Consider the following 14,883-nt stretch of genomic DNA (forward strand, 5'->3'; position numbering starts at 1 on the left):
GTTACAAAAAAAAAAAAAAAGTAGTGAAACGTTTCACTATTATCATTATCCTTATGATATCTTTTTATAGTATCATAAATGTGGATTGAAACAGATTTACTAACCTATAAACATAATCTTAAACCAAGACTTTCTGTAAGCAACTACCTAAGTTTTGAACTCCGACTACCTAAGACATTCTGTAAGCAAAATTTAAAACCAAGATTACAAAGCATCTGGATTAATAACCATTGCCATTTTCTGTGAGAAAACAAGTGCCAAAGTATAGGCATTTAAAGAGGTTGTTCTCTCCTGGTTTATGTAAAAAATTCTCCCATTTGCATTAAGAAGACCAGTATCTTTTTTATGATGATAGTAGAGATATAAACACCAGTACTTGATGAGAAAATAGAAAGATACCAATAGATCAAGTACATAGTCATTTATACCTCATGTCCAAATTTCCCAAGTGCATTGCTTCTTGCATACTTTCCCTCCCTATATACTTGGCATCTGAATCAGCAAAGGAAACCCCCAACTCCACAGACCTTCCAACACCCTAGCCAATAAAAAAAAATTACACATCTCATACAATGGCAATTGCATAAGCTGTTTTGTCCACCAACCTATCCATTCATACATGATTATATATTGCATCTTGCATATGGTGACAATTACAAAAACCATTATCCTAATTACATGTAAAACACAAAAACTAGATACATTCTGCACACACTCAGGCGAATTTCACCCTAGTACAACAAACCAATACCATCATCTGGTCGGTCCCAATGTAAATGAGTTCAGTCTAATCGAAAATGTTTAAAATATATTTCCTTCATTTTCCTTGATGGAGTAAAATCACTTTTGAGCTAAAAGTAACCAAATCGTATGGAACAGTAAAACATTCTGTCAACGAATAATACTGCATGGTATAGGACAATAACTGAATTAGGTGGCAAAGATCATGAAAGGAATGGAAACATTTCCAACTTTGCTATTTCCATATAATAGTTCATATGGTAAGCACTTAAAACTTCTCAAATATGTGTTGGATCCTTTTGTTCACTAATCAACTAGCATACAAGTGGATTGCAAAGTGTACACAAATCTTAGGGTCCTAACCCATTACAGGCATATAGTATGAAATCTTAATCAACTTCAGTATATTCTTCACCAATATTGTTGCTAGGTTATCAAATATGCTCTACTTCTGGCTTCTAAAGTATTCGGTGTACCTAGCCTTCCTCCTATTCATATAACATATTTTTATGTAGAAAGTTTCAGGCTCATCCTGGTAAACTCATCTTTCACATCTCTTTTTTGGTTTTCAATAGAAGTTTCTAAGTGTAAAACATAATTTATGGTTGCAAACAACAACTAAACAAGCAAGGCATCATGCTTTCTTGCCAAAAATGACATTATGAATAATCCCACATGCATTGGGGATGATAATCAAGTTTATCTTGAGTAAAACAATTTACATAAACTAGGAGTAGAACAAGAAAAATTATGACAAGCCATAATAAAAAATTGGATAATTAGTCCTTATAAAAAAGTCTTATAATTAATAGATATCTAAAATATACTACAATTAAGAAGTTCATAGGAATCTAAAAGTAGAATTGGGGGAGGAGGAAAGATAGATTTGGAGGGGGAGTGTAATACGTTTGTGGTGAGGGATAGTGAGTCAAAAAGAGCTGAGGGGGAGTTACAGGTTGCAGTGGAGGATGGGGGGGGGGGGGGGAGGGAATGTAGTAGTCGCTGAGAAGGAGTGTGATGGTGAAAAACTGGATGAGGGAGTTGAATGTAGCAATAGCTTTGAGGTTTTATTGGAAGAGGAAAAGGAAGCTAAGGTCGATAATCTGAAAGATTATTGTTCGGATCCTGGGTCTCGTTTGCAGTGTGATTTGGAGATGCGTAGTTTGAAAGAATTAATGGTGAGAAAGTCTAGAAGGGTGAAAGCCCAGTCTCAAAAATTAAATTTATGATAAACAAAATTATGGTGTGGAATATAAGGGGATTGGAAACGTCGAGAAGAACGTTGAGGAAATTGATTTGGAAATATGATGTGTCAGTTTTGGTGATTTCAGAACCTTTTCAAGTGGAGAAACTTCAAAGTTGGGCACTCAGTCTTAACTTTCCTAAGTTTTGCTCTAATATGGAGGTGGGAGGTAAAATTTGGTTGTGTTGGAAGGAGGAGATAAATATGGATGTTGTTGGTGTTACTAACCAATCATTTTCTGGGTTGTTTTTGGAAAATGGTGGTTTGGTTCTTGCTTCTTTTATTTATGCAAAGTGTTCCGTGTGTGAGCTTAGGGAGCTTTGGGACCATTTGAGTAGTTTCGCATGTACGGGTGTTTCGTGGGTGGTGATGGGGGATTTTAATGTCATTTGTTTGGATGAGGAATGTGTAGGTGGTAATCCAAGGTCGAGAACTGCAATTGATGATTTTAGTTGTTGCGTTAATACGTGTGGTCTTATAGATCGGAATCTGGAAGGGAAACAATTGTCTTAGTGTAATGGTCAGCAATGAATGGCTCGGAGCTGGGCAAAATTGGATAGAGTTCTGGTTAATAATGATTTTGTCTCAAAGTTTGGTGGTGCATTTGCTCGATTGTTAAGTAGGAGAACTTCGGATCACTCGCCGATATTATTGCAGGCGACATGATGTTTCGAGAGATATAGGCTGGCTCCTTTTTGTTTTCAAAACATGTGGATATCGCATGAGAATTCTTTGAAGGTGGTGGAGAATTCGTGAAAGGAGTCAATTGTTGGTGAGAATGGCTTACATACTCTAGTGGGCAACCTAAAAAGATTAAAGCAAAAACTTCGCACTTGGAATAAAGATGTTTTTGGTCGAGTTGATGGGAAGATTCGGGAATTGGAGGAGAGAGTCGAACTGTTAGAGAGAGAATTGCAAGGCCATTTTTTAGAGGCAGTGGAAGATGAGTTGCTTCTTAATAAAACGGAGCTTGACAGGTGGGTTCAAAGGAGGGATACGAGGTTAGCGTAACAAGCGAAGAAGACGTGGTTGGCTGAGGGGGACCAGAACTCTAAGTTTTCCCATGCTATAATTGTGTAGAGAAGGAGGAACTTGTGCGTGAAGGATAAGAGATTATCTGATGATACTTTGTTGGATTCGCTAGAATTGGTGCATGAGGAGGCTGTGAGGTATTTTGAGAGTTTCTTAGCGCAAGATTGGATGGGGGAGTTTCCGAATTTGGATTAGCTATTACAACTAGTAGTGCTTGAAAGTGAAGTAAGGTGTTTGAATGCGGAACCATTGGAACAGGAAGTGCGTGGGGGGGGGGGGGGGGGGTTGGCCTTTATTGAGACGGATAGTAGTCTCGGACTTGATGGTTTTGGGTCGGCTTTCTATCTAGCATGTTGGTAGGTTGTTAAAGATGCGGCCATGAGGGTGTTTTTTCTAGGTAATGAATTACCTAGATTTTATTCATCGCCTTCATTGCTCTTATTCCAAAGGTGAAGAGCCTGGCTAGTTTCGATAAGCCTTTGTAATGTTATTTACAAGGTGTTTGCCAAGTTGGTTGTTAATAGATTGTCAATGGTTCTTGATAAAATCGTTTCGCCAGAACAGAGAGCTTTTGTGAAGTGTAGGAATACTTTTGAGAATATTTCTTTAACTCAGGAGATAACAAAGCTTTTGCATTAAGTGGTCGAGGGGGGAAATATTATGTTGAAAATTGATATGAGTAAGGCATATGATGGGGTGGATTGACAATTTTGATTCATGTTTTGAAAGGTTGGATGGTTCTTTGCATGAGTAAGGCATACGATGGTTCCTTGCATGAAGCAGTGTAAAGGGTTGAAGAGCCTCACATCCGACTAGAGGAGCTTGTGGTTCATGATGGTTGGGACGTTGAAAGGTTGCAGGAGTTAGTAGGTGATCAGTTGACAAGGGACAGTTTGGTACCTTTGGGATTTTTGGGATCAGTTGTTGAAGTTAATGGATGAGTTTGATTTCTCTATTAAACATTATTTTAAAGAAGACAATAAAGTGGCGGATTATCTAGCGAGAAGTGGCGCTTTGGGCGAGAATAAGTTGTTTATGGACGTTGATCAATTTTCACAGGATGTAAGAGGTTTGAATAGATTGGATAAATTGGGTTTGGCCTCCATCCGTAGTAGCTAGTGATTATATAGTTTTTTACTTCAGGTTTTTATGTTTTGGGAGAGGAGGTTGGTTTTTTATTTGTTGAGATGAGATTATTTATTTTATTAAAGGTTTTCTTTCACCAAAAGTGAAGGTTAGTAAAGGTTAGGAGGTGCCAACTCCCTTTTTTTTTTTTTTTTTCTTCGTTAAAGAAAAGAAAAGTGCTCTAAGTTCTAACCCTAAAGGTTGTCAGTTCATATGTATCAAGTGAAAAAACACCATACAGAGACCAAACTTAGCAAGGCCATCTGCAACAGTACCACTTCCTTCCTTGAAAACAGGCAAGAATATTTCAAAAGACATTCTTTGTGTGGACTAGTATAATCATTTTGTATGGTATTCATTATGGTATGGGCTAGTGAAATATTAATCCTATTTAATTATAAATGGAGTTGGTCTATTAGACTTTCATTAGAGCCAATTAAGAAACTTGGGGGGTAGAGATTAGACTCATAAGTTCATAACCGCACACAAATGTTGAATGCTGTTCTATTTGGAGTCTAAGTTCATAACCGCACACAAATGTTGAATGCTGTTCTATTTGGAGTCTAAGTTCATAACCGCACACAAATGTTGAATGCTGTTCTATTTGTGTCCATGGAGACAATAAACAGACGATAAGCTAATCATGTTTCTCTCTCAATACTTGCTTCGTGTAAGCCGTGCGTCAACATCCTTTTGCCTTTCGTGGATCTCCTGTCTTCCCTCTGCCCTGCATGATGCAGCTAGCTGAACCACCCATTGGCGTCGCTAGGCCAGTTTGGATCCAACCTTATAGTATAAATTGCAAGATAGTCATTGACAGCCAATCTCTAATCCTAAAATAAGAGCTCAGCATTACAATCTAGCACATACAATAAGATTTCTTGATTGCTGTCCGGGTGTATAAATGGAAGATGTTTCTATTAGAACAGATTCAGTTGTAGATGTTGTCTCATCCTGTTAAATTAAAACAGATTTAGCTTATATTGCATAGCATATGGGTTATTTGCTGAATTTGCTTGCGCTCTAATCGAAAATTAGAGTATTTAAGACAATTTGCAAGGATGTATACATGAGCGTGTATATACGTGTGCATTTAGAAAACAAGCGAGGGTCTATAAAAATTATTTACAGGATTTCTAAAAAAAGAAAGAAAGAGAACAAGCTTATTAAGACAATGCAAGAAATTGTAGGCATCTTAAGACAGAACACGATGAGCCTCTACGTTTACAGAAAATAAAGAAATTTTCAAGTTTCTTGTACAATAGCAAAACTGAATTTCATATAAACCTTTAATGATAACAGAACAATAAAAAAATACATTTGGCATAAGCATAACTAAAACATCATCAAAAACAGAAATAGAGACCATGTTTATCCCTGACAGACAGTTGTGCATCTCGGCAGCCAACCGAGTAAACAATCACTTTATCTGCAAAGTGAGTGCACTAAAAAACAAAGACGCTACTGCCAACTTAATAACAGATGCTACATTTTATATCCAAGGCAAGGCTTGGAAATAGAAGCAGGAACAAAAAGCCATTCCTTAGGGTTTTTAGATACAATACGATAACATAAAAATTGTTCTATACAACTAATATCATTTAATCACATAATAATTTCAATATGCTCATGTCTACACTAGTAATGATAAAAATATCTCATTTCAATGTTTAGATATGGAGAATAGTGCAGAAAATAACCGATGTATCTTTTTCGTAACAAAATATGCAATTTTCTCAAAACTCAACCTCGATTAGTTTTAGGTAAAGTTAGCAGATGTGCACCGCTTACTTGACTTTTACCACTAAATTACCTCACAAAAGTGCCCATCGTAAATCAATTGACACCCAAACATAATTAACACGATCTATGAGTTAACATAACTGGTCATGCTTTTAAGAATAAAACAGATCATACTAAAAATTCTATGACAACCCCAATTCACCTATGACCCGAATTTAGCAAGACCCATCTATCCAATTCGATTTCTTATGAGTATTTTCAAAATTCACTTAGCAGGTCAAATCCCTTCATCTCCAAAAGCAAATTCGTTTTGACGTTGTTTTTTGTTTAAAAACGACGGTGTTCGGCTTCACAATGGGTTGGGCTTTGGGCTGAACTTATAACACAAAAACTGGGTTATGACAATATCGATAGATCACTACTCTTAAAAAACAAGTTCGAGGAATATCAAATACCATAAAAGATTTGAACGTGTCGTCTTTCCTGGCCTGCTACTAGCTAGTTGCAGGTATTACGCGGATTAGCAGGTCACCATTCGACAATAATAATAATAATAACGGTAGTGATGACGTTGATGTTTATAAATTTTCAAAGTACCCAATTAAAGAGGAAAGAGATGGCGGAGAAAGAGACAAAAGGTTGTGATGATCATAGATTTACAGCAATGATAAATCATTTTTCTTTTATATTATATATTGGTTAATTTATATAAGCTGCATCGATCTTATATATCATGCATGCTTACATAATCAGAAAAAGTTTGGTTAATTTATATTCATCTCTTGATCTGGTAAATGGATCCTTTACATGTACAATTAGTGTTGATGGCAATTGATGATCCAAAGAAGGGCGTGGACAAAATGTTTTATTTGTTAATATTAGTGCATGTGAACAAGTATAATCGTTTGTATTGTATTGTAGTGTATTGTATTCGTTTAAAGAATGTGGATGTTAACAATTAATTAATGCAAACTCTTATTCTTAGATTTTTATTAGAGCCACTTGAGAAAGTTGATGGGGGTAGAGATCATTAGACTCATTATTAATTTATTAATGTTACTCATCAATTTATTTATTTATTGTAATCCCCAGCCACACTAATATCGTGATATAATATATTAGAAGTGATTCTATAGATCAAACATTTAAATGCAATTAATTAAAATGAATTACACCGTTTATGTGACTAGAGACGACAAAACTTATTCTGAAAATGGAAATTATCATTTCACACATAAATGATCATGATGTTCTATTTGTGTCATTGGAAGATCAAACAAGATGCGTAGGGTTACATTTATATCTTGATATAATATATTAGAAGTGATTCTACAAGTCAATCATTTAAATACAATCAATTAAAATGAATTACACTGTTCATGTGACTAGAGACAACAAAACTTATTCTAAAAAATGGAAATTCTCATTTCACACACAAATGATCATGATGTTCTATTTGTGTCAATGGAAGATTAAGCAAGATGCGTGGGATTACACTTATATCTAGATATAATATATTAGAAGTGATTCTATAGGTCGATCATTTAAATACAATCAATTAAAATGAATTACACCGTTCATGTGACTAGAGAAGACAAAACTTATTTTGAAAAACAGAAATTCTCATTTCACACACAAATGATCATGATGTTCTATTTGTGTTAATGGAAGATCAAACAAAATGTGTGGCGACTACACTTATATCTTGATATAATATATTAGAAGTGATTCTATAGGTCAATCATTTAAATACAATCAATTAAAATGAATTACACCGTTCATATGACTAGAGACAACAAAACTTATTCTGAAAATAGAAATTCTCATTTCGCACATAAATGATCATGATGTTTTATTTGTGTCATTGGAAGATTAAACAAGATGCGTGGGGTTACACTTATATCTTGATATAATATATTAGAAGTGATTCTACAAGTCAATCATTTAAACACAATCAATTAAAATGAATTACACTGTTCATGTGACTATAGACAACAAAACTTATTCTAAAAAGTGGAAATTCTCATTTCACACACAAATGATCATGATGTTCTATTTGTGTCAATGGAAGATTAAGCAAGATGCGTGGGATTACACTTATATCTTGATATAATATATTAGAAGTGATTCTATAGGTCGATCATTTAAATACAATCAATTAAAATGAATTACACCGTTCATGTGACTAGAGAAGACAACTTATTTTGAAAAACAGAAATTCTCATTTCACACACAAATGATCATGATGTTCTATTTGTGTTAATGGAAGATTAAACAAGATGCATGGGGATTACACTTATATCTTGATATAATATATTAGAAGTGATTCTATAGGTCAATCATTTAAATACAATCAATTAAAATGAATTATACTGTTCATGTGACTAGAGACAACAAAACTCACAAATGATTATGATGTTCTATTTGTGTCAATGGAAGATTAAACAAGCTGCGTGGGATTACACTTATATCTTGATATAATATATTAGAAGTGATTCTATTGGTCAATCATTTAAATACAATCAACTAAAATGTTTTACACCGTTCATGTGACTAGAGATGACAAAACTTATTCTGAAAATAGAGCAATAAAGCAGATGCTTTTTTGTATTTCAGCGGCCAGTTTGGATTAAAAAATTAGTTAAGATGATTTTAGATGAGTTGAATAAAATATTATTAGAATATTATTTTTAAATATTATTATTGTTTCAAGATTTGAAAAAGTTAAATTATTTATTATATTTTGTGTGGTAATTTAAGAAAGTTGTAATGATAAGATGAGATGCGTTGAGCTGAGTTGAGATAAGTTTCCAATCCGGAGGTTTTCCAAAAACAGTGAAAATAGAGCAGATACATTTTTGTATCTAAACACTAGAACAGAGTAAAGCATTACTCATAAACCTGAAGTTTTGTCCAAAGATAAATGCACTCTTAACTGAAATATCAAAAAACTCCACATGATTCTCACATATTGAAATACCAAGTTTTGCGTCAACACTCATTGGGGATTTAAATATGTTAACTGTAAGTGTCCAGGTGAAGAGGGCTAGCAAAAGACGCTAAGACTCCCTTGTCATCTTGCATCCTACGTTATGTCATTCTGCATCGTGTTATTTTAGAAGATATAATTATATATTGTATTGCGTGAAGTGTTGAAAAACTAAAAGCCATTATATATATCACCGAAAGAGCCAGGCTGCCAGTGCTAAAACTTGAGAGGAAATGGCTCTGCTACCATTGCTGCTGCAATCATGGCAAGAGCTACACAAAATACCAGTCAATCCCTTCCTATCTCTTCTTTTCATCTTTTCATTTCTATATGTTTTTAAACGTATACTCAGAAGTGACAAATCCAATTTACCTCCATCCCCACCAAAGCTGCCAATCATAGGCAACCTTCACCAGCTTGGCACACACCCACATCGCTCTTTTCGATCCCTTTCTAAGAAGTATGGCCCCGTAATGCTCTTACACTTGGGTCATGCTCCATCCCTTGTGGTGTCATCTGCAGATATGGCCAGAGAAGTCATGAAGACACATGATATCACTTTCTCAAACAGGCCAAGAACTACAGCTGCTGACATCTTACTATATGGTTGTACAGACATAGCGTTCGCATCCTATGGTGAATATTGGAGACAAGCAAGGAAAATCTGCGTCCTCGAACTTTTGAGCCTCAGAAGAGTGCGATCATTCCAATATGTAAGGGAAGAAGAGGTTATTTTATTAAAAAATAGGATACGTGAGTCGTGCCTCAAACAAACTTCTGTTAATCTAAGCGAAATGTTCTTTGCAACCTCAAACAATATTGTCTCTAGATGTACGCTTGGACATAAGTATGATGGAGGAGATGGTAAGAGTAGGTTTGGACAGCTAGCAAGAAGGCTAATGGTGCTATTGACAGCATTCTGCGTCAGAGATTTTTTCCCTTCTCTAGGATGGATTGATGTTCTTACCGGACTAATCCCAAGTTTGAAAGCGGTCGTCAGAGAAATTGATCCATTTTTACATCAAGTTGTTGAAGAACACAAGAAAATGAGAAGCGATCATGATCCTGACCAACCAAATTATAAGAAAGACTTTGTTGATATTCTTCTGCAACTTCAAGAGGACGGTATGCTTGACTATGAGTTCACTCAAGACAACCTCAAAGCAATCTTACTGGTATCGCTCTCTCTCTCTCTCTCAAACACTTTGACACATCCACACACACCAACACGCAATCACGCGTAAGGTTTTCTTTTTCAACAATTTCAGGATATGTTTGTGGGAGGAAGTGAGACGTCTTCAACAACTTTGGAATGGTTAATGGCTGAGCTCATAAAAAATCCAAATATTATGAAGAAAGCACAAGAAGAGGTGAGAAGAGTGGTGGGCAACAAGTTGAAGATAGATGAGAATGACATCAATCAAATGGTTTACTTGAAATGTATTATCAAGGAAACGCTCAGACTCCATCCAGCAGTTCCTTTCTTGGTACCTCGAGAAACATCAGCAAGGGTGAAATTTGGAAGTTATGATATACCTTCAGAAACAAGAGTATATGTCAACGTATGGGCAATCCAAAGGGACCCTGAAATATGGGAGAGGCCAGAAGAGTTTCTCCCCGAAAGATTTATTGACAACCCTATCGATTTTAAAGGCCAAGACTTTGAATTTCTCCCATTTGGAGGTGGAAGAAGGGGATGCCCAGGGTTGTCATTTGCTCTCGCTTCAGTTGAGTATGTGATTGCCAACATGTTATGTTGGTTTGATTGGAGGTTGCCGACAGCTAGTGTAAAGGGGCAAGACAGCTTGGACATGGGAGAAGTTTATGGGCTCACTGTGGGTAAGAAAATTCCCCTTCATTTGGTACCAACACTACACTCTCCTTGAACCATCCATCCAGCCATTAAAGATGAGATTGATTTTGGTTACGCACGTAATATTCCTTTTGCTCTAGTGGCGATTCTCCATTTGCTGACAACTGGTTATGGATGGCGGCCACATGATTGCGGCTTTTACTCTGGTTAATGTTATCACGATAGTGTTGATCATGAGCTTCGTCCCAATCAATATTGTATTTGCATGAAAAGCTTTCTTTGTTTTTAATTTAGTTTGGGATCCTTTCTTAATAATTGTGCTCAGGTGTTGGGAGCCATTTAAGCCATTAATTAAGCTGGCGAAGGTTGCCTTTTTATTTAGTGTACACTTTATATGGCCAAAATGATATGTACCGTCTATATATATATTTTAAATAAATAAAAAGGAAAAATTTGGCAGAGAAATTTTCATGTGTTTTTCTTGGAGCCACTACAAGAAAAGATTTTTTTCAGCACCACATTTCATTGCTAATACTATGGAACATCATTGGAAATGCTCATTCTGGTCGAATTTTCAATCGCCGCCTGCCGCATATTCATTGGAATTGTTTTTTTTTTTTGGTCTTTTTTTTTTTTTTTAAATCAACGAACCAAGGAAGTCGTCGCAACTAGTATGTTATTTCCTGCAATTAAGTTAGTCGGAAATAGTTAAAAATTTGCCGAAAATGTGTGTTCCATTATCATAAGAAATCGTTGAGAAAATGTATTTACGGCAACAAATTTTAGCCACAAATACCTTAAAAATTGCCGCAATAGCCTGTTTTACAACGAATATATGCTTTGACGCTAAAAGCTTAAGGGAACCATAAACACTTTTTGCGATGAACATTCTTCGCCGCAATTAGACATTTTCATCAATCACAAAGTCCTCGCAAATATTTATTGACTTTCCATTGAAAATTTTCAACGCTAAAGTATATTTTGCGACGTACGTTAATGGTCGCAAAGAAGGATTTTCAACGACAAAGTGACATTTTTATAGTATCATAAATGTGGATTAACTTCTTTAAAGAAGGTAAAGAAGTTAATCCACATGAAACAAATTTACTAAGCTATAAACATAATCTTAAACCAAGACTTTCTATAAGCAACTACTTAAGTTTTGAACTCCAACTACCTAATACATTCTGTAAGCAATAATTTAAAACCAAGATTACAAAGCATGTGGATTAATAACCATTGTTTTTAATCTCGTACCGTATCGGTTGATATGATCGGTATTTTCCATACCGGCCACTGGACCGGTACAGGTATCATATATATTTCATACCAGCCCAAATACCGGCCGTATCTGCTTGTATTTCGGCCTTTATTATTATTATTATTTCATTTTTTTCATTTTTTCAAACTACAAGCTTATTTTTTGACTCTCAATTCAGACTAGGTTATTTATAATTTATATATATATGTATTTATATATAGACTATTATTTTGGAATATAATTTATATATTTATATATATATAATTTATTCAGATATCGACTACCCCGAAACAGTACACGAAACGGTACGAGTACTGAAATATTTCGTTCCAGTGCCTTGACCGGTACGACATCTGGTACGATATTCAAAACATTGTTAATAACCATTGCCATTTTATGTGAGAAAAAAAGTGCCAAAGTATAAGCATTTAAAGAGGTTGTTATCTCCTGGTTTATGTAAAAAATTCTCCCATTGGAATTAAGAAAACCAGTATCTTTTTTGTGATGATAGAAGAGATATAAACACCAGCACTTGATGAGAAAATAAAAAGATACCAACAGATCAAGTACATAGTCATTTATACCACATGTCCAAATTTGCCAAGTGCATTGCGTCTTGCATACTTTCCCTCCCTATATACTTGGCATCTGAATAGCAAAGGAAACCCTCAACTTCGCAAACCTTCCACCACCCTAGCCAATAAAAATTAATTACGCATCTCATGCAATGGCAATTGCAGAAACTGTTTTGTCCACCAACCTATCCAATCATACAAGATTATATATTGCATCTTGCATATAGTGACAATTGCAAAAAACATTATCCTTGCACGTAAAACACAAAAACTAGATACATTCTGCACACACTCACTCGAATTTCACCCTAGTACAACAAACGAAGACCATCATCTGGTCGGTCCCAACATAAATGAATTCAGTCTAATTGAAAATGTTTAAAATATATTTCCTTCATTTTCCTTGATGGAGTAAAACCACTTTTGAGCTCAAAGTAACCAAATCTTTTGGAACAGTAAAACATTCTGTTAACGAATACTACTGCATGGTATAGGATAGTAACTGAATTAGGTGGCAAAGATCATGAAAGGAATGGAAACATTTCCCAACTTTGCTATTTCCATATAATAGTTCATATTGTAAGCAGTTAAAACTTCTCAAATATGTGCTGGGATCCTTTTGTTCACTAGTCAACTAGCATACAAGGGGATTGCAAAGTGTACACAAATCTTAGGGTCCTAACCCATTACAGGCATATAGCATGAAATCTTAATCAACCTCAGTATATTCTTCACCAATATTGTTGCTGGGTTATCAAATATGCTCTACTTCTGGCTTCTAAAGTATTCGGTGTACCTAGCCTTCCAACTATTCGTATAACACATTTTTATGTAGAAAGTTTCAGGCTCATCCTGGTAAACTCATCTTTCACATCTCTTTTTTGGTTTTCAATAGAAGTTTCTAAGTGTAAAACATAATTTATGGTTACAAGTAGCAATTAAACAAGCATGACATCATGATTTCCTGCCAAGAATGACATTATGAATAATCACACATACATTGGGGATGATAATCAAATTTATCTTGAGTAAAAAAATTTACATTAACCAGGAGTAGAACAAGAAAAATTATGAGAAGCCATAATAAAAAATTGGATAATTCGTACTTATAAAAAAATCTTACAATTAGTAGATATCTAAAATATACTACAATTAAGTAGTTCATAGGAATCTGCTGGATCCAAACCTCATCAGTGCTTACCTAGAAGTTAATTCTATATGTAATTCCACCATGTCTAGGTATAATATCACCAAAATCCAGCAAGAAAAGGGGGACATATAGCAAATGGTGCGTGACAACATCTTGAAAGCTTGATTGAATCGAAAATTTAGGAAGTATAAAGGCAAACCTTGATTTTAAACCAATAATGAGCATCCATCTTTCTTTATCACAAATGAGAGAAACATAAATGGAAGGCTGAGACTTCTAGCCCCACAGAAAATGATGAGTTTTGGAAGAAAGCAAATGAGATACAGGTACCACCAACAATTAAAAGTCAAATTATTGATAAATAGATCCAAGAACTCCTACTCCAGTTTTCATATTATAAGTGCTCCCTATGAATTTATCATCATGAAAATTACAAATCTCACTCAGATATTCCCGATTTGGATCTTTATAGCAGAGGACTGGGTATTAGATCAATAGGGATTTATATATTTTAATTTAACAGCAGCTTGCATTAATTATCCACCTATAGGTTATGGGAAATCAGATCATTTTTGTCCACTTAATCTTTTTTTTTCTTCTTTCTTTTTTTTAATCTTTATTTGCAGCATTTAATATAATTATAGGGAAAAAAACAAGCTTGGTGGTTGAACATTGCCTTCTCATACTCATGTACATTTAAATTAATTAAATAGGTCTAAGGGGGAACATAGAAGAGAGAGCTATTAGAGATTTGAAAATGCAATTGGATAATTAATGTAGATGACAGAGATTTGACATCCAAACACAATCAACAAATTGCTGATCAAAAAGCCAACAGTGACTTTACAAGATTAGAGAAATATTTTATGTTATTAGAAATTTTGGAATAAAAAACGAAAGGCATTGGTCAATGATTTGTTCAACCTTGACAAGGGTTTCGGGCCAAGTCCATAGGCTCTACACAATTACAGCCTACAGAATCATCTTGCATAAACTATAAAGTGAAGGAAAACTTTGACAATCTAACCTTTTCATTAACAGAAGCAGAAGCAGAAGATGCCCACCCATAGTCTGTTGACCAAGCCCATACTTGTGGATCTCCATGTGCAACTCTGGAGCCTAAGAACAATAAACAATGGAATCAAATTAATTGCATGAAAAATCATGGCAAAAATGAATTGACACTTTGTTTATGAGTTATTCTATAAACT

The 14,883-nt window shown here is 34.9% G+C and overlaps 1 protein-coding gene across 1 annotated transcript; it reads left to right on the top strand.

Annotated features, from left to right (window-relative positions):
• The first annotated feature begins 8,766 nt into the window (after positions 1–8,766).
• On the top strand, positions 8,767–11,061 carry LOC121236023 (cytochrome P450 71A1-like). Its single transcript, XM_041132511.1, has 2 exons — positions 8,767–10,048; positions 10,142–11,061. Exons 1-2 carry the CDS (start codon positions 9,107–9,109, stop codon positions 10,757–10,759), a joined length of 1,560 nt encoding a protein of 519 aa, XP_040988445.1. The 5' UTR covers positions 8,767–9,106; the 3' UTR covers positions 10,760–11,061.
• Positions 11,062–14,883: the final 3,822 nt, after the last annotated feature.

This window comes from Juglans microcarpa x Juglans regia, chromosome 6D (genome assembly GCF_004785595.1).
Source record: "Juglans microcarpa x Juglans regia isolate MS1-56 chromosome 6D, Jm3101_v1.0, whole genome shotgun sequence".
In the NCBI taxonomy this organism is placed as follows: domain Eukaryota; kingdom Viridiplantae; phylum Streptophyta; class Magnoliopsida; order Fagales; family Juglandaceae; genus Juglans; species Juglans microcarpa x Juglans regia.

Bases quoted from the DNA above. Each gene is read 5' to 3' on its own strand.
- LOC121236023 (XM_041132511.1), top strand. From the start codon at position 9,107: ATGGCTCTGCTACCATTGCTGCTGCAATCATGGCAAGAGCTACACAAA. The intron at 10,049-10,141 runs GTATCGCTCTCT...CAACAATTTCAG, and splicing joins ACCTCAAAGCAATCTTACTG to GATATGTTTGTGGGAGGAAG.